The 27175-nt window shown below is 40.3% G+C and overlaps 1 protein-coding gene across 1 annotated transcript; it reads right to left on the minus strand.

Moving 5' to 3' along the window:
• Positions 1–19243: 19243 nt before the first annotated feature.
• LOC137639549 (uncharacterized) lies at positions 19244–23624 on the minus strand. The gene is made up of 5 exons (XM_068371816.1): positions 22916–23624; positions 22150–22384; positions 21489–21777; positions 20250–20449; positions 19244–19310 (listed from the first exon to the last, which is right to left on the minus strand). Exons 1-5 carry the CDS (start codon positions 23622–23624, stop codon positions 19244–19246), a joined length of 1500 nt encoding a protein of 499 aa, XP_068227917.1.
• Between the last annotated feature and the right edge of the window lie 3551 nt (positions 23625–27175).

Here is a 27175-nt window from a genome sequence, read left to right on the forward strand (position 1 = left end):
GGATCGGAGTCGTGGGGAATGAAAGTGATGGAGAGACAGAAATTGAATGTGTTTGAGATGAAGTGTCTAAGGAGTATGGCTGGTGTATCTCGAGTAGATAGGGTTAGGAACGAAGTGGTGAGGGAGAGAACGGGTGTAAGAAATGAGTTAGCGGCTAGAGTGGATATGAATGTGTTGAGGGGGTTTGGCCATGTTGAGAGAATGGAAAATGGTTGTCTGCTAAAGAAGGTGATGAATGCAAGAGTTGATGAGAGAAGTACAAGAGGAAGGCCAAGGTTTGGGTGGATGGATGGTGTGAAGAAAGCTCTGGGTGATAGGAGGATAGATGTGAGAGAGGCAAGAGAGCGTGCTAGAAATAGGAATGAATGGCGAGCGATTGTGACGCAGTTCCAGTAGGCCTTGCTGCTTCCTCCGGTGCCTTAGATGACCGCGGAGGTAGCAGCAGTAGGGGAGTCAGCATTATGAAGCTTCATCTGTGGTGGAAATGTGGGAGGTTGGGCTGTGGCACCCTAGCAGTACCAGCTGAACTCGGTTGAGTCCCTGATTAGGCTGAAGGAACATAGAGAGTAGAGGTCCCCTTTTTGTTTTGTTTCATTGTTGGTGTCGGCTACCCCCCAAAATTGGGGGAAGTGCCTTGGTATATGGATGGATGGATGGTATTTAAATTATTTACATCAGTTACATTTTCATTGTGGGGTGAATACTCTAATAGGTATCTTTCGACAGAAATGTTGGGTGGCGGGTCTACGTTCCATTGCGAAGCGAACCGTGCGGCAATGCCCTGAATGCAAGCTAGCCTTCCAGCCTCTAACGAGACAGCCACCACCATCCCCCCTGCCAAAGGAAAGGATCACCCTCACAAAACCTTTCACGGCGGTCGGAGTGGACCACACAGCAGCGATCCAAACAGAGACCCGGCCAGGATATATACTTATCATAACCTGCATGGCTAGCAGAGCCGTGTACCTTGACTTCTGTCCCTCTTTGGAAGCAGAAGAATTCGTGTTGGCACTTAGACGGTTTAGTGCCACCCATGGTGCCCCACAGCTCATCATGTCCGATAACCATCAAACCTTCAAGGCTGCCAGCCACCTCCTGCAGGGACTCTATGAAGAAGATGAAGTCCAGCAGTTCCTGAGGAAAACTGGCATATTGTGGCGGTTTCAGACGCCCCGTGCACCTTGGAAAGGTGGGTTCTTCGAGCGTTTGATAGGAGTAACGAAACGGACCCTCCAGATAGCCCTCGGAAAGAAGTACCTGCCGGACGCCCACGTGCTAAACCTCGTGAAAGAAGCAGAAGCAGTGGTGAATAATCGACCGCTTATGTACAGCGGTGACGAGGGCGAGGATGAAGTCCTCACCCCCTCCCATTTGATAAGAGGACACCAAGTCCACCTCATGGCACCAATCTTACCGAACGACCATCTCAACGCAACCTTCACCTCTCGGAAGCTACGTGATCGTTACATAAGATTGACAGATTCACTAAGAACATTTAGGGAACGCTGGAGAAGGGAATACTTGAGTGCCTTGAGAGCCCGGCACGACTGTCGGCCCGAGGAACCCTCCAAGCTGCACCCCGGAGACATTGTGCTAGTTAAGCAGGAGAATAAGAAAAGAGCGACATGGCCTCTGGGACGTGTCATGGAGACGTATTCTGATGACGACGGAGTCGTGCGTTCAGCGAAAGTGTTGTTTGAGGGTGTCTAATCGCTATGAGCTGTCAGCCACCTGGTTCCCCTAGAAATAGCCCCCTCTGAGGATGACGATGGAGGAGAAGACGGCGGTGACGGAGAAGAGGGCGTGTACAGTTCGACAGCCGGAATGCCAGGGATAGCGGAGACGTCTGGGGACGAACAGGGTATGGCAACAGCTACGACAACTCAACAACCAGCCACAGGAGCGGACGACAACGACGAGAAAGGTGAGAACTATGCAGTTAGTGAAAGAAGTGAAAATGAAAATGAAACTGAATCAGAGCAGACGAACGCACAAAGACGTTCTGCACGCCCATTGAGAAGGGCTGCCGCGAAACAGCGAGAACTAATGGACTGTCTGCTGAAAAGTGAAGATATATAAAACGTAGCGGTAAACAATGAGTGAAAAAGGGGCGTGTCCTATCTGGAAGGTAGGGAGGGTGGAGTTTGTGAGGTGTGCATGAATCTGCGGAGGTAGGAAGTGCGTAGGGGTGGAGAACGGGGACGGGATGGTCTCTCGTGCGTACAGACCGAGCGTTGCACAGAACCAACCCCCTCCCTCTTGTACTCCATTAAGTAACAGCCTGCATGTAGCAGCGCTATAGAAGTCTCGATTATTGTGAGTTGAGACAGACTGAATTTGAATTGTTCTGTATGCATTTCTGCCATTTTCTGATTATCTTAGGCCCATTGCCTAATTGCCTTTGAACTTGAATTGTTATGCATGCATTTCTGCCATTTTCTGATTGTCTTAGGACCATTGCCTAATTGCCTTTGAACTTGAATTGTTATGTATGCATTTCTGCCATTTTCTGAATTGTCTTAGGCCCATTGCCTTTGCACTTGAATTGTTATGTATACATTTCTGCCATTTCTGATTATTTTAGGCCCATTGCCTAATTGCCTTTGCATTTGAATTGTGTGCATTTCCATTGCCATTTTCTGTTTGATTTAGGCCCATTGCCTAATTGCCTTTGCATTTGAATTGTGTGCATTTCCATTGCCATTTTCTGTTTGATTTAGGCCCAATTGCCTTTGCATTTGAACTGTAATGTATGCATTTCCATTGCCATTTTCTGTTTGTTTTAGGCCCATTGCCTAATTGCTTGCCATTTGAATTCTGTAAAATGTGTGTAAATTATCACTGATTTCTGCTGTTCCTTATGTGTATTATACACGAGTGCATTAGAATTGCTAGACCCATTGCCTAATTTGAACTGTTGTATGACTGTATATTATTGATTGTGTTTATTACCCCGGGGTAACATTACTGTTGTATATTGTGCGTACTCTGTTCGAGTCGTTGCGGAGCGCTACGCAGCGAGCCTAACAGAGTCTCGGAGTAAGTCACTCCCCTCACCCCGAGTCTAGCTCCATCCAATTGACCGACGTTTCATCGCTCCTTATTTTGGGGCGTGGAGTATGTCGGGAATTTCGACCTGATCAATCAAAATTCCCGCCATTTGACTCCGCCTACGACTACGTCAAATTGGAGGGAGAGGAGAAAACTCGCGGGCGAATGAATGTAGTTCAAGACGGGAATGTTTAGAACCAAAAAGAGAAACCGCCTGGTAGGAAGGCGCTGAGACTAATGAAATCAATTACTAGTAATTAAAGATTAGGAAAAATAACGTCATTCTATTGTAACATGATAAAAAAAATCCAATCTAGAAATTTAGGTTCAGGACAAATCGCGCCAAAAAAGTGACGTCGGAAGTTGCAAGGCTTGCTCGCCCTCTTTGATCCGACGTCCCCAATCATAGTAAGTCCTATCTAATTGTTCTCTCTCCCCACGCCTATTGTACCCAGGTCGGTTTCCGTGTAGGTCTTGATAGAGTTGTTGTAAAGTTTTTATCTGTTAATATTTTGTCGATCCTTGTGCCAGGGGATCAGTGATATTGTGTAAAGCACGTCTAAGGGTCTCGATAAGGGTTTTATTGAGATAACTTTATAAATGTTCAATTAATTTTGTTGATATCTTGACTCCGAAGTGGACATAGTTTTTTTTCGGTCACATGTTCTTGTATGTCAAGTAAAGGTTAATTTTTCATGTTTCTTTCGTATTAGATTATTATTTTTATAATAAAACTTGTTTAATAATAGCCATATTCTATTTACTCCCCCGATGGTTTTGTGAAGTTTGTCCCTCAGACCTTGTGATTCAGCCCAGTACATCGGGCTATTTTGTATAAACCGGTGAAATTTCGCCACAATCACAGTCAACAGTATCGTAAAATAATGCCACTATCTTCATAACTAAATCTAGGATCACTGAAATATATCATGTATGAACACTGATGTTAGGCGCTCTGGCCTAGGGGCTAGACTAGCGAACTGGTATGGGGTCAGATGATGACCGATAACAAGGCGTCAAAACACGATATATAAAGTTCCTAGCTATGAAGACTAAATAACTAATAGTATCAATTAGTTAATGAGGCCGGAAAAAGTTGTTGAGGCTATCTAAATAAGGCATGCAAAACAACAGCGACGCCATAAAATGGCGGGTCCGGTCGAGGCACAGCTCTGCCACAAAACATAAAATATCTCGAAAAGTAAAAGTTACTTTACGGTCAGAGCTTATTTAAACAATACTGGAACCTTGTACTCAACTTTCCAGAAGAAGGCGAGGCCGAGGGTAGAGACATGGATAAGATCCAAGTCGATAAGATATGCACAGGGAAAAATCCGACTAGTAAGGCAAGCTACTAAGCGAAGGATGAGGACGGACGTGACGTCATTTAGCAATGGCGCCCGTTTGTTTACGTCTCGAGTACCAAAAGTAGCCACGAACGAGATTAGCTGTGGAACGGCTCCTCAGCTATTCTCCGCCCCTACACATCGAAGTGTTAACTCTATGTGGGGTGTAGATAGCTATGTGGCGCGTTAATACGTGCGTCCCCTGTTGATATACGATGTCTTAAAGGGAAACCTTTAGGATACTCGCTCCAGAAGTTAGAATTCTGTGATAACCTGTGGTTAAATTCTCTGGGAATATTTAGTAGTTATATACCCAAGGAAGCTACCAAAAAGGAACCTTCCATCAGGACGCCATGGCTTGAGCCCAAATAAGGGATTTTGACTTAAGAAAAATCTATCTTAGGGTGAGATGGCGGCCATGTGGTCCTGATGGAAGTTCCCTCCGGCAGCTTCCTACTCTATAATATTTCTGCGATTGATATTATAAGAGAATTACCGTCAGGTATCACGGGGTTCTAACCCCTGGAACGACTAGCCGAAGATATTGTCTAATCAGGGTACTAATAAAAGCATTTACACAAATAGCCTTCAGTTATGACAAAACAATTCCATGCAAAATGCTATTGAAGTTAATAATAGCACACCGCTGGCGATCAAAAAGTCGTCTAGGCCTGCAGAGAATTCTAGGCAAAAAATAAAACTAAGGTAGGCCTAACTTTATAGGCTTTCTAAAAATCCTAAACTATTCTGGCAAGTACAGTAGACTATTGGAAGCTAGACTGGAAGGTATTTGTTCGTGGATTTGATCATGTCATGTGTTAGATGAAATTTAGTACATTCATCTGCTTTTCTTATGTTGCAAGATTATGGTACGTTCATCCGAAAACAATCTCCTGTCGTTGACTTCGGCCGGTGTTAATAAATACTTTACAATATCTTTTCATGAACATTAATTATTGACAAAACATCTGAGGGAGAAATTTAGGTTCGTAAATAAGGTTTGGTTAAAGTAATGTCTTTGTGGTATAAACAATACTAATTAAACTTCTTTGTGGTATAAACAATGCAAATATATTGTCTTTGCAGTATGAATAGTACAATTTAATTCGACGCAAATTATAAAAACTTTGTAGTAGAGGTGACTACTACCATGAATCATTGCAGCAATTTACAGGGAATATTATTACGATAAATTATTATAATATATATAATTAGGAGCAGGAATTAACCTGTACTCCACAAAAATATAGATAAACATAGGAAGATGTTCTGTCGTTATTGAGACAACGGATTATTATTATTACTATCCAAGCTACAACCCTAGTTGGAAAAGCAAGATGCTATAAGCCCAGGGGCTCCAACAGGGAAAAATAGCCCAGTGAGGAAAGGAAATAAATAAATGAAGAGAACAAATCAACAATAAATCATTCTAAAATAAGAAACAACGTCAAAACAGACATGTCATATAATAAACTATGAACAACATCAAAAACAAATATGTCATAAATAAACTATAAAAAGACTATGTCCGCCTGGTCAACAAAAAAGCATTTGCTCCAACTTTGAACTTTTGAAGTTCTACTGATTCAACCACCCGATTAGGAAGATCATTCCACAACTTGGTCACAGCTGGAATAAAACTTCTAGAGTACTGCGTAGTATTGAGCCTCGTGATGGAGAAGGCCTGGCTATTAGAATTAACTGCTTGCCTAGTATTACGAACAGGATAGAATTGTCCAGGGAGATCTGAATGTAAAGGATGGTCCGAGTTGTGAAAAATCTTATGCAACATGCATAACGAACTAATTGAACGACGGTGCCAGAGAGTAATATCTAGATCAGGAATAAGAAATTTAATAGATTGTAAGTTTCTGTCCAACAAATTAAGATGAGAATCGGCAGCTGAAGACCAGACAGGAGAACAATACTCAAAACAAGATAGAAAGAAAGAATTAAAACTTCAGATTAAATTGTTAACCGGAAATCTTGAGAAAATCCGACTAATTTTATATATTGAATTACATGAGAAAGAAACAGGAATGCAATATATTTTGTATTTTTTATTAAATTTGATTTTAAATGCATATAGTAGCTAGTATTTTTTATATATATATATTTTTTCCTATTTAAATATACATATATAATCGGCTTTTTTTACTTAAAAGGTTGATGTGCATTCAGGGAAAATATTCGCACCAAAAAAAAATGTGGATGCTAAAGAACCCAGAATTAAAAGCATCTCTCTCTCTCTCTCTCTCTCTCTCTCTCTCTCTCTCTCTCTCTCTCTCTCTCTCTCACATAAGTCTGAAGCCTGGAGGTCAATCAAGAGCATGAGCCCATGCAACTTTATCACTGTCCGTAAGGTTCGAAGGTTACTCATGAATGACAGAGGGAAGAGACCGTATGATACCTTAGCTGAAGGACAACGCCCTTGAGATTAACCATATATGCATAAGCCCCTCTCCACCCATAGTAGCACAAGGCTGAACAATCTAACAAGAAAGCATAGAAGAGTCTTACAAGCAAGAGCCCGTGCCTTGCATAAGGCAAGGCAATCTCAGCTCAGTTCCCAGACTCTCTGCCAATGCAAGTACCTGCTTACCAGGTGTAACGGACTGGTTTCCCCCCCCCCCCCCGTCCGAAATTCCCCCCGGGGGAATTCTTCTTCTTGGGGTATTAAAGCCAACACTTGTTGTTGGCACGGGCCTTTCCCTTGGTTGGCCCGTAGGAAAACCCCGGGGGAAATATGGCCCAGGATATATATCCCCCGGGGGAACTTTGTCCCAGGATAATATCCCCCCTCTGGGCCAAGATTCCCCCTTTGCTTGGTGGGAGGTAACCATTATTTTTTTTTTTTTTTTTTTGCCATGGAAATCAATTTCAATGGGATTTCATAGAAAAACTGCACAAATTGCAAGACAATGAAGGGTTACATTTAGGCAATAAATTGAGGTCACAACATATTGCGTGGATAAAAAGAACAATGAATTTTAAGCGTGCTGCTCAGTTTCTTAAGTGAATCCGTATCAAACCCCATGCAATATTGCTTAGAAAACAAACTTGCTGATTTCGAAGGATGTGAGGGAACAATCAAATTCTTTAGTATATATATCCTCAATTCAAGAAATTTGTGTAGACGTAACTATAAACCTCAAAAAAAAAAAAAAAAATGCCGGTTTGTTTATAGAATTTATGATGAAGGCTGCTGATATTGGGATAGTCCAAGGGGTTGTGACCTGGGAAGGGGGTCCGGGGGCTTGCCCCCGGATAGGAGCTGTGACCTGGGAAGCCCCGGCTAGGGGTTGTGACCTGGGAACTACTAGGTCAGGTTAGGTGGGTTTGTTAGGTTCTGTACCATTTTACAAATCTCAAATGTGTTAAATTATCATGTTTGGCCTATGTTCAGCCATTTACATGATCCATATGTTTTACCAACTGGTTACCTTGTTCTTATTTAGCATTTCTGACCATTATTATTGCTGTAAATCAATCGTTTATGACATTTCCCCACCCTAAAACACCAGGTTTCCCACTCGGTTCCCCCATAATCTCTGGTAACACAACTGAATTGGTATCATCTCCCTTCTCTTCCATAGTGCTTCTTAGCATCAAGTGTACTTTTTATTTCGTGCTGGACAGTACGAAAGAAGAGTAAGGTTTTCATTATATATATATATATATATATATATATATATATATATATATATATATATATATATATATATATATATATATATATATATATTTTGTCAAACTCACCGTTGATTATTTAATTCATCAAAATAGTTTCTCTGTATGGGAGGGTGGGGGAGAAATGGCCTACAGGGGGAAAAATATCCTAGGGCTGAAATTCCCCCCGGGGGAATAACAGCCCGGGCTGCTTTTCCCGGGGGGGGGGGGGGGGGGAATCGATCCTAGGCTAATTTTCCCGGGGAGGGAGGGGGGGGAAATCGATCCTAGGCTAATTTTCCCAGGGGAATTTCAGCCAGGGGGGAAAAATTTCCTGCTACACCGGTAGGCCCTGCTGCTTCCTCCGGTGCCTTAGATGACCGCGGAGGTAGTAGCAGTAGGGGATTCAGCATTATGAAGCTTCATCTGTGGTGGATAATGTGGGAGGTTGGGCTGTGGCACCCTAACAGTACCAGCTGAACTCGGCTGAGTCCCTGGTTAGGCTGGAGGAACGTAGAGAGTAGAGGTCCCCTTTTTTGTTTTGTTTCATTGTTGTCGGCTACCCCCCAAAATTGGGGGAAGTGCCTTTGGTATAGGGATGGATCCAGAATTCTGACTCCTATAGCGAATATCCCTTAAAATTGGATATCGCGTAAACAGAGGACGTATTCTTGACACGTCTTATAGCTATCTACACCCCTAATAGCGTTAACCCTTCGAGGGGGAAAAAGTGGCAAGAATATAGGAGAATCGTTAAAGAGACAACACTCTCGACAATCCTACTGTACTGTAAATAGTGCACCAAATCGACACCGCGAGGCGCCACCAAGCCATTTAGTTCACAGACTCCGGACAACTGAACCTCTTTCCGGACCCGACGTTTCTCGCCAAGAACGAGCTGCCCACTAAGAGATGGGATCCCTGGAGAATCTGCCCTCTGAAGGAAGAAGCATCTCTCTGCCCAAGTGGAATGCCTAAATGTCTATCTTCGTAGAACTTCAGATTTTAAGGGAGGTCAGCTTTTCAGGGGAGAGACGTCTGGTTCAACATTATCCTTAAAACAGTTAAGGGCAAAAATCACCTATTCTATACGCAGAGCGGATCCAGACAGTACACTCGCAGGTCATGATCCGAGAAAAGTTGCCTCGTCTCTGAATTTCTTTCAGACGATGTCGTTTGAAAGCCTTTGTGCTTATACTGGATGGAAGTCATCCAGAGTTTTTCTTCAAACACTATGCGAAGCAATTACAGGAAATAAAATCTCATGTGGTGGTGGCAGGCAGTGTTATAAAACCTGCTGCTTGATTACTGCGAAGAACAGTGCACTAAATTGGGACTTTTAGTGAAGGGTGTACATGATAGACTTGTAAGACATATCATGTTGAGTATTGTGTTTAATGATAACACTATAGACTGTTCTCTCTACACAGGTGACATTAAGCCTAATAGACTGACACAAGTGCCAGGCATACTTATATGCACAGTGTTCCTAGTAATAACAGAATACATAGTGAAATTTTATATTTCCCTTAGAGTGGCTAATGTTTTCCTTTTCAGGTAAAACTTATTTTAATTTTGTTATTACTATTTATGCTTTTAATGAGAATTGTTCTGCATAAGATGTAATTGAATACAACCATGATTTCTATTTTTGTAATAAACAATAGAAGGAATCTTTGCGTCTCTTTCGCCGCAAACATTCTAGATTAAGAATAAAGTCAGAGCATCCTTGATTCTTTTAATATTTAAGAAAATATTGGGGAACTAAGGTTAAGACTGTTCCTAGCAAACAGGTAAGAACTGATTGTACTAAACTGTTTATTTTACTGAACTAATGATTCCTACACGTATATAAACCTGTCTGTCTTTTTTTAGCCAGACTTGGGAGGTATCAGTAACCTATACAGAGATATACCATCTAAGTACAAACTATACTTCATGTATATGATGACACATATACAAACTGTTTGCTAGGTTGTTCCTTGAACTCACAATCCTCGGGTTTTTTTTCTAGAGTCTACCCAGACTTCCCTGTAGGGAGCAGGAAGAGCTGACATAGTTTATGATCAGTTAATTGATGTATAACGGTAACATCAAGTGTCTCTAGGTCTAGAAGAACAAATAGGAAATATTTATCTCGAGATAACGGCACTATTAAAAATCCACAGATACATCAATGCTCTGGTAAACTTCCATCAGGACGACATGGCCTGAGCCCAAAAAACGGATTTTGAAGCGAAGCAAAAAATATATTTTTGGGTGAGGTAGCCATGTTGTCCTGATGGACCCACCCTCTTTTTGACTAAAAGATAATGAATCCCTCCCTATGGTACTGTATCTGGAACACCTACAAAGCTACAAAGAATGGCTTGGTGGTGCCTCGCGGTGGTGATTCGGCGCACTATTTACAGTACAGTAGGAGTGTCGAGAGCGTTGTCTCTTTAACAACTCTCCTATATTCTTGCCACTTTTTCCCCCTAGAAGCGGAAACGCTATTAGGGGTGTAGATAGCTAGGAGACGTGTCAAGAATACGTCCTTTGATTACGCGATATCCAATTTTAAGGGATATTCGCTATAGGAGTTAGAAGTCTGGATACCTTTGGTAAATTCTCTGGGATATATCACTGTAGTCAAATATAACCTAGGAAGCTACTAATGAAGGAACTTCCATCAGGATGACATGGCTACCTCACCTGAAAATAGATTTTTCTTCGCTTCAAAATCCGTTATTTGATCCGAAAATATAGGTTGATGACGGTCTAAGCAGGCTTGATCTGTTGAATTGAATGTAAACAATATATGAGATTATAATTCCCTATGTTTTTACTTAAAAATACCATCCTAAAATGTGAAAATTACATGCATTATTATTGGATACGGTTACGTGAAACACCAGTTTAATCAAAATCCGGTTAATTTCAAATATAGCTGTAATTTATTACCACAGTAGATGGATATACGCTGTACAAAGAGAGCTAGGACCAGCTGGGTCTAGAGATAGGTTAGTGGATCAGAGCACTCCCAGTGTGAAGGAGCGCAGGCTATTTGAAATTATTGTCTAGCTTGATTTTATCGCGATTTTTATGGGAATTTTCTTTTAATAAGCGTTGCATTGTTCTTGGATGCGAAAAACCAAAACCGTGAAGCAAGAACCCATTATTAATGAGGGCTGACTTAAAGATAAACTGGTTGCGTTCCAAAGTCTTTCTTCCCAACTTAACTTATTAAAACAATTTCAGCTTTATCAATGCTATATCTTGAAGAATTTAGTCTTTTTCTGGTTCGTTTTGGAAGTTCATGTAGTGCATATTCAACACCAGAAATGTGAACCCTGCTCGTCACTCTCCCTCAGTCTTGCATCACCTCGGTCTCTCCTCGTGTGCATCTCCTGCTTCGGTCCCTTTTAAGCAGAATCACGTTTTCAAGTAAAAGAGTCATGTATTTGTATACAATAGTACATACTGTACTCCTGGACATTGTTTATATTTATGAGGTAATATAGAGTAGACATGTGATTTCCTACAGTCCTGAGCAATAGATGAAACCGACGCATCAGGAGTGTGTGTCATGCTTCAAGACTGTGTAGAACTTCGTACAAAAATGGTTAGTTATAAAATATATACACTTAGTAAATCTTGAATTGTTATACATACATATACAATACAGTATTGTACAGTATTGTTTATTCTAAATGTGCGGGAAAGTTGTCAAATAGTCAAGTAGTCCACACGAAAACAGCAAAGCTTACAGTACAATTAAACTTTACTGTGGTGATAGTACTGTACATATATTACAGTAATATACACTACAGTATCACTAGATAGGAACAGCTTATTGTTATACTGTTAGTGTATGATGAATAGGCGTACTGTGTAAAATTATAGTTCCTGTTAGAGTAATGACTGCTCTAGTACCAGTATGATGAGGACAGGGAAGTGGGGAATATGGGGAAAGGATAAGTACCCCTGGATACAATCCAGTTTATAGCCCGAGGGCAGGTACCTGGGATGGGAAAGGAGAAGGGAAAAAAGGGGGAGAAAAGGAAGTACAGGGAAAGAATAAAAGAGAGGGGCAGACCCTCATGCGACATTAGATAGTAGTAGAGTTATTTAGAGACAGGAAGGAATAGGGAAGGTTTTTTGGTTCACGCCAAGCAAAAGGACACCAATCAACTGTCACCAATTTGTTGATTGAGTAAGGTATGATGGTTAATGAAGGTTATTGCTTTTTTTTTGTTTGATGATATAATGTTTAAATGAAATTACAATTTAATTGCAAAAAGAATATATAATGAATTCAATCAGATGAAATGAATCTGGGCCTAGGAGGATCGCAATTGATCCTAGGCTCCAGTCTCTTCCACCAATAATGATCACGAGCATGTTCAATAGTGAGATTTCTAGTTCGGGTGCAAAGGTCGTCATCGTCTAAAGCAAGTTTGTCCCAGGTTTTCTGGCCAAGCCTGTGAAACCGGACATTAAGAGGCTCCAATTTGGAATAAGCATGTAAATCCCTAATTGTATTGTAATAGGGAGGGCTTTCTTTGTAGGCTCTCCTCAAAGCCCTAATATGAATTGCCTGCATTTTATTAAGGGAAGTTTTGCTGATTGCTCCAAATATTGTGGTGGGGTACTCTAACTGTGGCCTTACTAAAGATTTATATAAACGGAGTTGAGTTTTAGTTGATAAGTATTTAAATCGTAGCAATTTATCAAAAGTTTTTCTAGAAACAGCTATTCTCTCTTTGACGTGTGAAAGTATACCAGATTTCTTAAAGTTACACCCAAGTATTGTGGCCTTTTGTTTAAATGGAATTCTAACATTGTCAACAATGATTTCTGCAGGACTGCGAGCTGAAATGGGGAGGAGCTGGAATTTGTTCAAGTTTGTTGTTATTTTCCATTTCTTTTCGTAATTATTTACTTTTTGTATTTCCCTGACTGTTTTAATTTGCAGCATACGCTTGTTCTTATTAGGAATAGATATTACCTGGGTGTGGTCATCTGCAAACATGATTTGCAGACAACCTGGAGCAGGAGGAGGGGTGTCTCTGATATAAAAATTGTAAAGTGAAGGAGAGAGAACACTGCCCTGAGGAACACCAGATAGAAGTGGAAACTCTGGGGCACAGTGTAAAATCCGGACGTCGGATGCCGTCCGGGAGAATAGAAAATCGCTTGTATCACCGGGAAAGACTCGAAAATACACCTCTTTTTTTGTGACTGGTAATGTTCACTGATACTTTCTGTTATTTTCTGAATAAATGTTCGAAAAATATTGGTTTATTTTTATGTTATTGAGAATAATCTCAATCGGACGTCAACATTACACTAACTGGGTAAAATAGCGGGCAGTTAGATAGTGTAATGTTGACGTCCGATTGAGATTATTCTCAATAACATGAAAATAAACCAATATTTTTCGAACATTTATTCAGAAAATAACAGAAAGTATCAGTGAACATTACCAGTCACAAAAAAAGAGGTGTATTTTTGCGTCTTTCCCGGTGATACAAGCGATTTTCTATTCTCCTGGACGGCATCCGACGTCCGACGTCCGACGTCCGGGTTTTACACTGTCCCAAACTCTGGTCCAATATATTCTTTAATCTTGATCATGGCCACTCGATTATCAAGAAAGTTACACAATAGCCTAGTAGCTAGATTTGGGAGTTGTGCTTCTATGAATTTGCTTTCAAGGCCCTCGTGCCATACCTTATCAAAAGCTCGGCTGACATCCCTAGATATTAGGTTACAACGACCCCCAAGATTTGACTTGACCGCAATGTATTCGTAAAGGCGAGCTAATGCAAGTTAGGTCCCTTTACCCCTTGTAAATCCGTATTGATTGTTATTGATAAGTAAATTCTCCTCAAGGAAATCCTCCAATCTTTCTTTAATAATTTTCTCAAGTATCTTACCCGGTGTCTCTAATAAGGATATAGGTCTATAGTTAGAGACTGAGGTGAGGTCTCTGCCCTTTTTCCCCACAAAGGGAAGTATTGCTTTTTTTAAATAATCTGGCCAATAACCCATACTAAAAGTTTCATTAAAGATATTGCAAAGAAAAGAGAGCATCGAATTTGGCAAATTACTAAGGATAAGCTTATTTACTTCAGACTGGCCTGGAGCTTTGTTTTTAAAACTTTTGATTATTTTAATAATATCTTGAAGTTGAATAGGTTTGAGGAAAGGGCCATCTTCGTCAAGTCTCTCAAGATCTACTGAATCATAAGGTATTATATGATCAGCATGTTAACGGATTGACTCAGTGACATGCTGTTCATGTCGTTGGTGAAACCTTAGATTTTCTATTGGGTCTATTCTAAAGATATTGGACCAGAAGCCTCTGAAGATCACCTCCTGATCTTGAGATGAATAGATCTCGTTATTATGGGTGATGTATGCTATTGGTTGATAAGTTGAGCCCAATAATTTCCTGATCATGTTCCAAAATTTTGCAGGATCTTTATAAAAGCCTTCACATTTGTCTAACAGAGTCTCCCAAGTAGAATTAATGAGGTCAGTTGATTCTATTTTAATCCGTTCTTGTATATTATGAATATACTCTAAAAGTTGATGTGTGGGGCCTCGGTTGTTAATTAATTCTAGGGCATGCTTAAAACGGATCTGAAGTAACTTTAGGAAATCTGTTTCTTTAGTATAAGGTAATATCCTGAAAGTTTTAAATGGGATATGGAGCTCTGAGGCTCCCTTGATCATCCTATACCAAAAAGCTATCTTATCGTCTATGTACGATTTATCTTTTAAGATGTTATTGGGTTCGTCAAAAGTAGAGAGAGAGTCATCAAGAGTGTCCTTAAAACGTTCCCAGTTCGCGTTGTTCAAATCTATAGTTGGATTAGCAACCACCATAATGGGTCTCACAGTAAGCTTAAAAATAATGGGAAGATGATCCGAAGTGGTTAAAGGACCTTGAGTGAGGGAGTAATTAAACATATGAAATCTATTTGAAAGCAGAATATCTGGCTTATTATAGGTTTTTCTGGTAAAATACTTATCAAAATCTGGTCCTAAGAACCTTATAAGGTTTCTATTCAACAGGCCATTGATTAATGTGTCGATAGGGTTGATTCTGTTATAACCAAGGGCTGGATGAGCTGCATTAAGATCAGCCAGCAGATAGACAGGGATGTTACGTTTCATTAATGATAATATATCTTGCTGTGGAAATATTGGGTTTCTTGGGGGCAGATAGGTCGTGGCGACTAAAATTGGTCCCTGTACTGTCTGTATTTCGACAGCGATAAGATCGTGATTGAAACCATCAATTAACTTGACAGCAACATCCCGTCGAACTGCTATTGCTGTACCAGCCCCCTGTTCACCAGAGGTGTTGCACTGGAACACATTATAGTTCCAGATCTTGATATGGGTAGAGTCAGGAATTCCTGTTGAGTTAAGAAGTATGAGGTGAGGAGAGAGGGAGGAGTAGATATTAGCAAGTTCCTTACACCTGAGGAACGTCCACTTTAATACATTATGTTGAATCACTGTGAGGGAATCCATTATGGTAATCGTCCTTTGGTCAGATCTAAGAAGCCTGATTTTATTCTACTGAACTTATCTGGAGTGATCCGGACAATCTTGGAGATGTATTTGTCCAGTTCAATAGAGCCACTGTTAATGGATTGAACCACTGTGGAGTTAGCTAACTTTTCAGTGTATAAGTATTTCATAGTTTTGGTCTCAAAAATCAATTTCTTAATTTGGTCATGAGATGCGGATTTAGGGGGGTTTGATAAATTGATGGAAGTATACAATTTTATACCAACCTTAGGAGGTGCTAGATTCATTGGAGGAAGGGGAGGGAGAGCAATAGCTCCTAGCAATTCAGTGTCCAGAGGTTCAGAAGTTGAGGTAGAGGGCTGTGGTTGTCTTTTTGCAGGATTAGCAGGCTCAAATATATCCGAATCTGCGTCACTCAGTGCTCTTTTCCTATTGGCTCTAGTGCTATGTATTGCACTGTAGCCTTGCTGTGTCCTGTATATAGTGTACCCGTGTGCGCATGTACTATACACTTACTGATTATATGTATTCATTTAATTACAAACAAATCATTTTGTGATAAAACCAAGTAGAAACAATAATAGGCAGTATTTGGTATGTTAATTATCGGAGCGTAGGCAATGGGCAGTGAGCTATGTTAAGAGTTATAATACAGGGGAACTAATATGCACTGAGAGCCCTTTTTCAAATGAGATGGTGAAAGTGTGCACATTAAAGCAATACCACTCTCCCCACAGCACTGATTTTTGCAGAAATATACTGGAGAACCATCTTGTACCTATTCCAGCACTCTTGCCACAAGTACCAGAGGGTTTGGATATCTTGGGCTTTTGCAGTTGCAAAACTTCCAAGTGTCAGACCACTAGATGCTCCTGTGTGAAAGCAAACGTTCTATGTACGATCAACTGATGGATGTGATCAAGTAAACACTGATATTGAAAATGAAGAAGGTGGAAGTGAAAGTGAAGAATGTAACTTTTGATTTGTGCCATTGTGCATCTTTCTTCATTCGAACTTCTCTTCCTTCTGCCATGTAAATGCAAATTATTGAGCAAGCTGAACTTGCATATACTCCCAATGTTTCTGAAAATTACATGTATTTTTTATTATTGAAATTGAAAGCGGTGAAAATTCTTCTTCCCAGTTTTGAGTCATGATGAACACAAGCAATGACAGTTATCACCATCAGCCCATACATCATTCATTCATTCACGTAGATTGCCATGCCTATAGCATGACACGGGCTTTTGTCGTAAGACAGCCGGAGAACTCCAGAGGAGTAAAAAATTGTATTATCAAAAGGGAATGTTAGTTTTTGAAAGGGAGAAGTTAGTTAGATTAAAAGGGTTAGGAACAGGAAAAAGGATGAAGGATGAGGGGTAAGGATGATGAATGAAGGATGGGAATGACAAGACGTAAAATGGGCAGAAAGTAACCCGAAAAAGGGGACTCCTTTTTAGGTCCACGAAAGAAAGTTTTTAGTTAGAGAAAAATTATTGATAGTAGCAAGTCCCAGTAAGTAGGAGAGACTGGGAGAGGAGAGAAGAATTTTCAGTAGGAGAAAATAAGAGTAGGCTTAAGCAAAGAGGCTCATTCCTGCTCTATGTTAATTTGGAAAAGGTAATCGAGGAGGTTAGAAGGATTGGGTAGGTTATGTGAGAGGGGGGAGGGGCCCAGTTCTGTACCACGCTCGGTAAGTTAGTACGAGAGAGGCCCCTCAAGGATCAGTTTATCCCTGCAACTGGAAATGTTGCAGGAATTGCTGTAACGTGGAGGTTGAGGTTAAGGAGAGGACTCTGGCAAGGATCTGGAAGGCAATGGGTATGAGGTCTTGCAAGGTGAGGGACAAGGTTTGGGTTGGGAATGAGGATGAGGGTTGTTGCTGATCCTTTTGAGGAGCAGTTGCAGGTAGGTGCTGGTCCTTTTGGGGAACAGTTGCAGGCCGTTGCTGGTCCTTTTTAGAACCAGTTGCAGGTGTAGACACAGGAGCAGTAGCTGGCTGACGTTGTCTTCTCTGGCGAGGAGTTCTCTGTTCTTTAGGTAGTTGGGTTGGAGCTGGTTTGTTTTGGTTTGAAGAGGATGTATTCTTCATAGCTCCTATCCTCTTGAGACGCTCTGGGCAGCGCTTATTCCAAGCATGGTGTGGCTTAGAACAATTGGGGCACTTGGATGTGGTTTGTCGACCTTCTTTGTGGGCCTTAATGCACACTTCTGTGCTATGTCGCTGGCTGCAGACACCACAGATAATGGGGCCTCTGCAATCTTCTTTATGATGTCCAAAGCGTTGGCATATGTAACATCGAAGGGGCTCAGGTGTATAATCCTTGATGGGGAAGGTACCCCAGACTCCTAAGTCCAGTTTGGAAGGAACTGGACCTATAAAGGTGGCGATGAGACGTCGAACAGGAACGTCATCTTTGCTTGTGCAGCGAACAGCACAGTCAATGGAGATAGGCATCAACACAGGATGCCTGGTAATGACTGCTTTCTTCCTGATGAAAGCAGGATCCAGCAGCGTTAAGGTGGGGTCTTCCTGAAGGAATCTGGCTGTCTCCACGTCCTTGGGGTAGATGATAAGGTCACCTTTCCTGTTGGGTCTTGCAGTGAGTTGCATGCCTGGCTTGGCAGCCATGGCAGCAACAGAGGCATAGGAGAGCTCGTGGTTTGCCTGTGAAAGTCAAAATTTTGGCAGAGGCTTCTTTTGCTGTGTAGCTGGGATGTTCTCTATTATGGCAGTGGCTTCTTGCAGGAGTGTCTGGAGGCAATCTGTGCAGTTGCAGTCCGTGGAGTGGGCCCCTTGTTCGGTCTCCATGGCGTTGGAGGACTCAGGCACGTGGGATGAAGGGATGACTGCTGCTGCAATTGACTCCTGTGAAGTTGAAGGGACAGGCAAGGATAAGTCTGTGCTCTCAATCCTTGGAGTCACTGATGGCGATGGTGGGGCTGATTCTGGAGCTGGTGAAAGTTTTTCAGGAGTCTTTCTTCTCTTGGGAGAGGGTGTAGTCCCTTCCCTGGGAGCTTCTGCCTTTTGAGTAAGTTTTGTGTACGTAATAATATTGGTAGATGCATCCTTACACCCCTCACATTTACATCTGACATGATGATTGTATACAGCTGGGTCGAATGTCAGGGTAGTTTCTTTGGCAATGGTGTCAAATGTGTAGGCACGTCGCCGTTGGTATGCTTCACAGTCCAGACTATTAAAGTAGTCCTCACAGTGTCTGGAGTCTTCACGATAAATGCTCCATCCCCGTTTTCCCAGATGAAAAACGGACATTGTGGCGAAACTCTACGGAGATTGCAGTGAAAATGTCACCCCTGAGAGGTTATCCAAGTGTTGAATGTAGGCGATGTGTCTATAGTCCAGGCGAGGAGTTGTTGTCGGCACCGAGTCTAAAACGAAACTGCCCATACATCAAGAAATGCCAAGTAATATTAGCCAAGTGCACCATAGAAGTCTATTTCATTAATCATTATACTAAATTATCATAATAGTGAATTTTGTGTGATGAAGAATACAGTATTCATTTAGCTGAAGTGAATGTACTTATTCACTATATCAGTGAATTAGGAATTGATCTCTGTCAAACTGAGTGTTCAAATTAATAAACTTAATGTGTAAACCTATATTTATAATCATTTCATACTTAAATGTGCTTTGTCATATGAACGTTCACTATTTCACTTTTGAAAGCCATCATCTTGTATTTCAATCTGGTGTAATTTAGGTTATAGGTTAATTGACAAGTAAATTCAAAGTACGTAAAGTTGGGAATTTTCTTTAAACGTTTTCTTTTTTATACACAATTCTGTTCCTGTAAGCTCCTCCAAAGTTTTCTTAAAACTGCCGTATGGTCTCTCTTAACAGAAAAACTAGTTGCATTGACCCTTTTAACACATTTTTTCTTAACATTTTATTCTATAGAGGTTTGTGATAGGTTTGCAAATAAGGAGTTATGGGGCTAGGTCTGTGAGCTCGAAGGACATGATGGTGGGTTATAATAAAAGATTATCACTAAAAGAGTCACTTTAATGGAGAATGTGGGAGGCAGCAGTACACAGTTCCTTCGGCCATGAACTTGCCGGTTACACTATATGGACAAAAGAAAGCGGCGTCACGCCACGCACATCATGACAAGAATTATGGGTAAAAACAAATGATTGTACCCAAGCGCATAATCAACAACACTAATGCATCATAAATAAAAGTTTAATATTCTAACACCCCCTCATAAACTTTTATTCTCATCAATCTGCAAATTACTACACATCAAACAAATATATGCATCATGGTAATCAAAAACAAACAAAATACAAAGCTATCAAAGGTCAATATTACAAAACCATTATTGACACAAATTAAAATAAATCAACTTTGCTTTAGTTACTGGTTTTGTAAACATATCGGCTTTATTTTCACTTGAGGGGACATACACTAAATCAACATTTTTACTCATAACTTCATTACAGATAAAATGATAGCGTATGTCTATATGTTTAGACCTTTGATGGTAAACAGGGTTCTTAGCAAGTTTAATTGCCCCTTGGTTATCAACAAATAATATGATGGGTTTGACTTCAACATTAATCATATCAGTTAACAACTGCTGCAAAAATTTTGCTTCTTGGATAGCAAAAGTCAATGAAACATACTCAGCTTCACAAGAACTTAAAGCTACATTGCTTTGTTTCTTACTCTTCCAAGAAATAAGAGCACTATCGGCGTTCATTTGGTAACAATAACCTGAAATACTTTTACGATCTTCAGAACTACCCCAGTCTGAGTCGCAGTAACCAGAAATCTCAATAGTATCGTAAGACCTCTTAAAAAATAAGGCAATGTTGTTTAGTACCTTTAAGAAATTTTAGAACATATTTACACATAGCCAAATGACTTTGAGTTGGCCTAACCATATACTGTGAAAGTTTAGACACAACAAAACTTAAATCAGGCCTAGTACAAGTCATGATATATATCAAGCTTCCAACAATGTTTCTGTAAAGAGTACTATCAACTAGTTCAGGACTTTCCTCAAAAGTACACTTATTAACACTTAGATCACAAGGAATTGACTTTGGGTTGCATTCATCCATTTTGAACTTTCTCAAAACTTTCTCAAGGAACTTACTCTGGTTCATTTTTATACAATCTCCATCAAAAACAAACTCAATACCCAAAAACCATGAAAGTTTCCCTAAATCTTTCATCTCAAATCTATGACATAATACACGTTTAGTGTCAAACAGAGCTTTCTCATTACTACTGGCAATGATCATATCATCAACCCAAACCAAAATAATTACATGAAAGTTATGTCTTTTATTGACATACACACAATGATCACTTAATGACTGCTCAAAATCATTTTGAATTAAGAAATCATGGAGCATATTATTCCAATTTCTGCCTGATTGCTTTAAACCATACAGAGATTTATTCAGTTTCCAAACCAATTGTTCATTATTACTTCCTGTCTCAATGTAACCTTCAGGCTGTTGAACAAATATTTCACAATCAATATCAGAATTAAGATAGGCAGTTTTAAAATCCATACAATGCACAATTAAATCATATTGTACTGCCAATTGCATAAGCATTCTAATTGAGGTCATACGCACTGTAGGAGAAAAAGTATCAGTATAATCAACACCTTCAATTTGGGAATACCCTTTTGCAACATAGCGAGCTTTATATTGCTCTTCACCATTTAACCCTTCTTTAATGGCATATACCCATCGTCCACCTACAATACAACGGTTGTTTGGTAAACTACACAATTCATAAGTATTGTTATCTCTCAAAGATTGAATTTCATCATCCATTGCAGCTATCCATTTGTGAGCCACATGTGAATTTAATGCCTCTCTATAGCTTTCAGGAATTTCAGTTACTTTACAACAATAATGAACAGAATAGCCCAGTAAATCAACATTATCAGGATCAACATATTCTTCAAGATATTTGGGAGCAGTTCGCTCCCTACTTGGGTAACGGGACTCTCCTTCCCTTTCAGTTTCAGTCAAATCTGTGTTAATTTCACTATGCTCATCTTCAACAAGGATATGTTTAGAAACAGGATCACTTTGATTATCATTAACAGTTGCTTTCTTTTCATTGCAAATGACATTCTCATTATCAAAATCAAATTCACTATCTTCTGATTCACCATCTTCCTTTAGACTTTGGGATTTATCAAAATTGAATTTATCAGTAAAATGTACTAACCTAACCTTTCTCAAACTGTCAGTTCCTGGATAATATACAAGATAAGCAGGACTGTATGAATCATAACCAACAAATATTCCCTTTTCACATCTTGGATCTAGCTTAGCTTTCTTTTCTACATAAGCATAACACAGGGAACCAAAAATATGCATATTTTCAAGTTTAGGCTTCTTAGACGTTAACACTTCATATGGGGTTTTATCTAGTCTAGAATTGTAGCATCTATTCCTTATATAAGCAGCTGCCCTAACAGCATAATTCCACATGAATTTTGGTAGCTTTGCTTCAATTAAGAGACATCTAGCCATTTCAAACAATGTACGCTACATTCTCTCAGCAGTACCATTTTGGTGTGGTGAATTTGGTGAAGAAAATTCTTGCTTAACCTTATTACTTACCAGAAATTTTTTAAATTCTGAAGAAGTAAATTCTCCTCCATTATCACACCTTAATCTTTTAACAACACCATAAGAACTAGTGTCAGCAAGGAATTTCTTAGTAGCATCAAGTGCATCACTTTTCTGCTTCAAGAAATAAACAAAAACAGATCCTGAATAATCATCTACAAAAACAATACAATATTTAGATTTTTCCCTTGATTCAATACTCATTGGTCCAGCAAGATCACAATGTACAAATTCCATTTTACTATTTGCTCTCTCATCTGGTAATCTGTTCCTAGATAAATGCATTTTACCTTCATGACAAGTTATGCAATCAAACTTACTTTTGACACTAATTTTCATACCTTCAGCTTTATCTTCTAACTTCAAAATGTCTTTAACATTGCAGTGTCCCAAAACCTTATGCCACTCCTCTAGTGAACGAGATTTACATGAGTTTACATTATTTAGATAATATAGCTTACCTTTCTTATTTATTTCAAAAGACACACCATTTGGACTTATCAACTCAGAATGATTAGGATTAAAGCTTACTGTAGCTCCTTTACTAACAGCTGATTGTACAGAAAATATATTCTGCTTAAAAGTAGGAATATACAAGGCATTATCAAGAACAACATTTTGTTTTATACCATTTGTATCAAAAAGTACAATTTTAGCCTTACCTTTACCTTTAACAATATTCTTGCATCTTGCACCATCTGCAAGTTCAACCATATGCTTTGATTCATCAAAGTCTTCATCAAAACACTTAAACTTGGATTTGTCAGTAATGATGTGGGTAGTAGCACCACAATCAACAAGAACATTACATACATCTGTAGATATGTTATCAACAGAGCAACTTATTTTGAAACAACATTCTTCATCACTATAATCATTAGTGGATCTAGGCTTACAAACATTCACAGTTGCACTAGAAAATCTAGTAGCCCTATTAGCCTTTCTACATTCATCAAAATTATGTGTAATGGTTTTGCATTCTTTGCACCACTTACCTCTGTCTTTCTTCAACCTACACTCGAAAGACTTATGTCCAGTCTTACCACATGAATAACATCTTACTGATGAGCCACTGGCAGATCCACCACACTGATAATCAGGATTCTTCTTATAATTCACCTTAAGGACGTTCTCACTCTTCACATCAGGCCTGTGTGCCTCTCGACTCCTCAGGCTTTCTTCATAACTCCGTAGCAGAGACTTGAATTCTGGAAACGTAGACTCGGTATCCTTCTGCATAACAACAGTATTAAATGGAGTAAATTCCTCTGGAAGACCCTTCAACACCATAGCAATAAGAAGGCTGTCGCTGATCGTCTCACCAGCTGACTTTAACGAAGTGGAGGCTGCCTCTGCTCGAAGAAAATAATCAGTTACACATTCTTTCCCTCTCATTTTCAGTGATGTCAGCTCCGTGTAGAGGGAGATGATTCTTGGTTTCCTAGTACCTCGGTAATGGTCCCGTAGAATCTCCAATGCCTTTCTTCCATCGTTGACTGCATCTCTCATTATTAATTGGAGGCTCTTATCATCTAGAACTTGAACGATCTCGGCAAAAATGTCAGCATTTTTAGCACTGAATTCCGCTGAAGTTTGATCTTCACTTTCGTCTAGGGTAAGTTTTCGAAGTCTCAGATGGGCTAGAAATTTTATCTCCCACATTTCATATTTCTCCTCATCACCATCAAAATACAACTTCCTCTTGCTTGAGCTGGGCCCATAACCTGTGAGCTCGAAGGACATGATGGTGGGTTATAATAAAAGATTATCACTAAAAGAGTCACTTTAATGGAGAATGTGGGAGGCAGCAGTACACAGTTCCTTCGGCCATGAACTTGCCGGTTACACTATATGGACAAAAGAAAGCGGCGTCACGCCACGCACATCATGACAAGAATTATGGGTAAAAACAAATGATTGTACCCAAGCGCATAATCAACAACACTAATGCATCATAAATAAAAGTTTAATATTCTAACAAGGTCGTCATCATACATAGCCTACATTCCGCTAAAAAATCTATTGTCCACCTCTAAGAAATATGAATCATTAGAATGTTATAGTTTCTAGGCCTGTATTTCCATATCTTCTTTACAAAAAAATCTCTAGATATGAAATGTTACTTAGAAGAAATATATATTGGATATTCAGTTTTCATAAAATCTATTTTAAAGTTACTTTCACATAATTAGGTATTGAAACCAGGAAAGTATTATTCGGTATTTATGAAGAATTGCATCCGTAAGCATTGAAACGTTTATCCTTTTTTTTATTTAGAAATTATTTATGTGTTGTAAATGATACAAAGGCTTTATTGAGCTAATCTCTTTAATTATCTCATGATTAATAAAATAATAAAGAAACTGTAACCACGATATTGCTGAAATGTTCATAATTTTTAGAATTATTTACATAATAATTCTTGTTCTTTATAATTATCACAAGTCAAAGGAATGGACAGTTTGAAAACCTTCAGTTGGCGGTGTTCGCTTAGTCTCGGTGTCGACAACATCTCGTGGATTATGTGCATCGTAACCTCCCGAAATATTCACTGTGATTCCCGTAGAGTTCACCACAATGTCCGTATTTCAATTAGGAAAAAGGGCATGGAATTACTATTCTTCAAAATACAGACACTGTGAAGACTACTTTAATGGCCAAGCTTGTGACTGTGATAGCTGTGTGGCTTACCAGCAGCGCCGAGCTTACATCTTTAACACCATGGCAGAACATAACTATGCTGTAGACTCAGAAATTTATAATCACCACGTCTCCTGCAACTGTGAGGGTTGCAAAGATGCCTCTGACAAACTTGTCCAGTATGATAAATTCGCTGCTGCCAAGAATGAAAGCAGGAAAAGAAAGAAGACTTCTACATCTTCAACAGCTCCAAATTCAGCCCCACCATCGCCATCAGTGACTCCAAGGACTGAGAGCACAGACTCGTCCTTGTCTGTCCCTACAACTCCTCAGCAATCAGGTGCAACTGCAGTCATCCCTTCTACCAACGAGCCTGAGTCCTCCAACGCCATGGAGACTGAACAAGGGGCCCACTCCATAGACTGCAACTGCACAGATTGCCTCCAAACACTCCTGCAAGAAGCCACTGCCATTCAAGAAAACATTCCAGCTACGCAGCCAAAGAAACCTCTGCCTAAGTTTCGACTTGCACAGGCAAACCACGAGCTCTCTTATGCCTCTGTTGCTGCCATGGCTGCCAAACCTGGCATGAAACTCACTGCTAGACCTAACAGGAAAGGTGATCTTATCATCTATCCCAAGGACATTGAGACAGCCAGATTCCTTCAGGAAGACTCCACCTTAACACTGCTGGATCCTGCTTTTATCAGGAAGAAGGCAGTCATTACTAGGTATCCTGTGACGATGCCTATCTCCATTGTGACCTCGTGCAGCAATATTGACTGTGCTGTTCGCTGCACAAGCAAGGATGACGTTCCTGTTAGACGCCTAATTGCCACCTTTATAGGTCCAGTTCCTTCCAAACTGGACTTAGGAGTCTGGGGTACTTTCCCCATCGAGGAATACACACCTGAGCCCCTTCGATGTTACAGATGCCAACGCTTTGGACATCATAAAGAAGAATGCAGAGGCCCCATTATTTGTGGTATCTGCAGCCAGCGACATAGCACAGAAGTGTGCATAAAGGCCCATAAAGAAGGGCGACAAACCACATCCAAGTGCCCCAATTGTTCCAAGCCACACCATGCTTGGAATAAGCGCTGCCCAGAGCGACTCAAGAGGATAGCAGCTATGAAGAATGCATCCTCTTCAAACCAAAACAAACCAGCTCCATCCCAGCCACCTAAAGAACAGAGAACTCCTCGCCAGAGAAGACCAACTCAGCCAACTCCTGCTCCTGCTTTTACATCTACAATTGCTCCTGCATCTACACCTGCAACTGCTCCTAAAAAGGACCAGCAACGACCTGCAACTGTTCCTGAGAAGGATCAGCACCGACCTGCAACTGCTCCCCAAAGGGACCAGCAACAACCTTCATCCTCATCCCCTTCCCAAACCTTGACTCAAGCAATTGAGTCTCTCACCTTGCAAGACCTCATACCTATCGCCTTCCAGATCCTTACCAAAGTCCTCTCCCTCTCATCAACCTCCACTTTCCAGCAACTCCTGCAACAGTTCCAGTTCTCAGCCACTGAGCAGAGATAATCCTTCCCCTCTTGCAATCCTCCCCTTCCCAATTCCCTATTCCTAAATGGAGAATAGTTATTACAAGGCTGTTTCCTCATAAGGAAACAGCTCTTGTTTTTCCTGTCTCCCACCCTCTTTCCCTGTTAACCCTCTTCTTACCCTATCCTTAGGGGGCCTTTCTCGTGCCAGCTAACCGAGCGCAGCACAGTTTTGGCCCCCTCCCCCTTTTCCATCCCAAGAGCAGGAATAAGCTTCTTTGCTTAAACCTACTCCTTTTCTCTCCTACTAAAACTCCTTCTCTCCTCTCCCAGTTTCTTTTACTTACTGGGACTTGCTACTATCAATACTATTTTCTCTGACTAAAACTTTCTTTCGTGGACCTAAAAAGGAGTCCCCTTTTTCGGGTTGCTTTCTACCCCTTGCCAAGTCTTGTCATACCTCTCCCTCATCCCTCATACTACATCCTTTTATTCCTTATCCTGCATCCTTTTCCTGTTCCAGACTCTTTCCAATTCTACCTCTTCTTTTAATAAACCATATTGCTCCTTTAGGAGTTCTCATTCTAGATAGCTATTCTCTTACGGGCTGTCTAGGACAAGAGCCCGTGTCATGCTATGAGGCATGGCAACCTTGAACGAACGAACGAACGATCAGTTGGCTTTAATACCCCAACAATCAGTTGTTAGCACTCATAACACAACAAAGTTTTCTATGGTAGAACGGCGGCTGGACAATATTGTCTAACCTTATTTACCTCTGATGTAATTATATCTATAGAG

This window comes from Palaemon carinicauda, chromosome 4 (assembly GCF_036898095.1).
Source record: "Palaemon carinicauda isolate YSFRI2023 chromosome 4, ASM3689809v2, whole genome shotgun sequence".
Classification (NCBI taxonomy): Eukaryota; Metazoa; Arthropoda; class Malacostraca; order Decapoda; family Palaemonidae; genus Palaemon; species Palaemon carinicauda.

Coding starts and splice junctions, on each gene's coding strand:
- LOC137639549 (XM_068371816.1), bottom strand. CDS start 23,624: ATGAGAGGGAAAGAATGTGTAACTGATTATTTTCTTCGAGCAGAGGCA. Junction 20,450..21,488: donor CTGTTCATTATTGTTGTAAA/GTAACTGAAATT, acceptor AATTTCTTAAAG/GTACTAAACAACATTGCCTT. Junction 19,311..20,249: donor TTAAGTTCTTGTGAAGCTGA/GTATGTTTCATT, acceptor AAATTACACCAG/ATTGAAATACAAGATGATGG.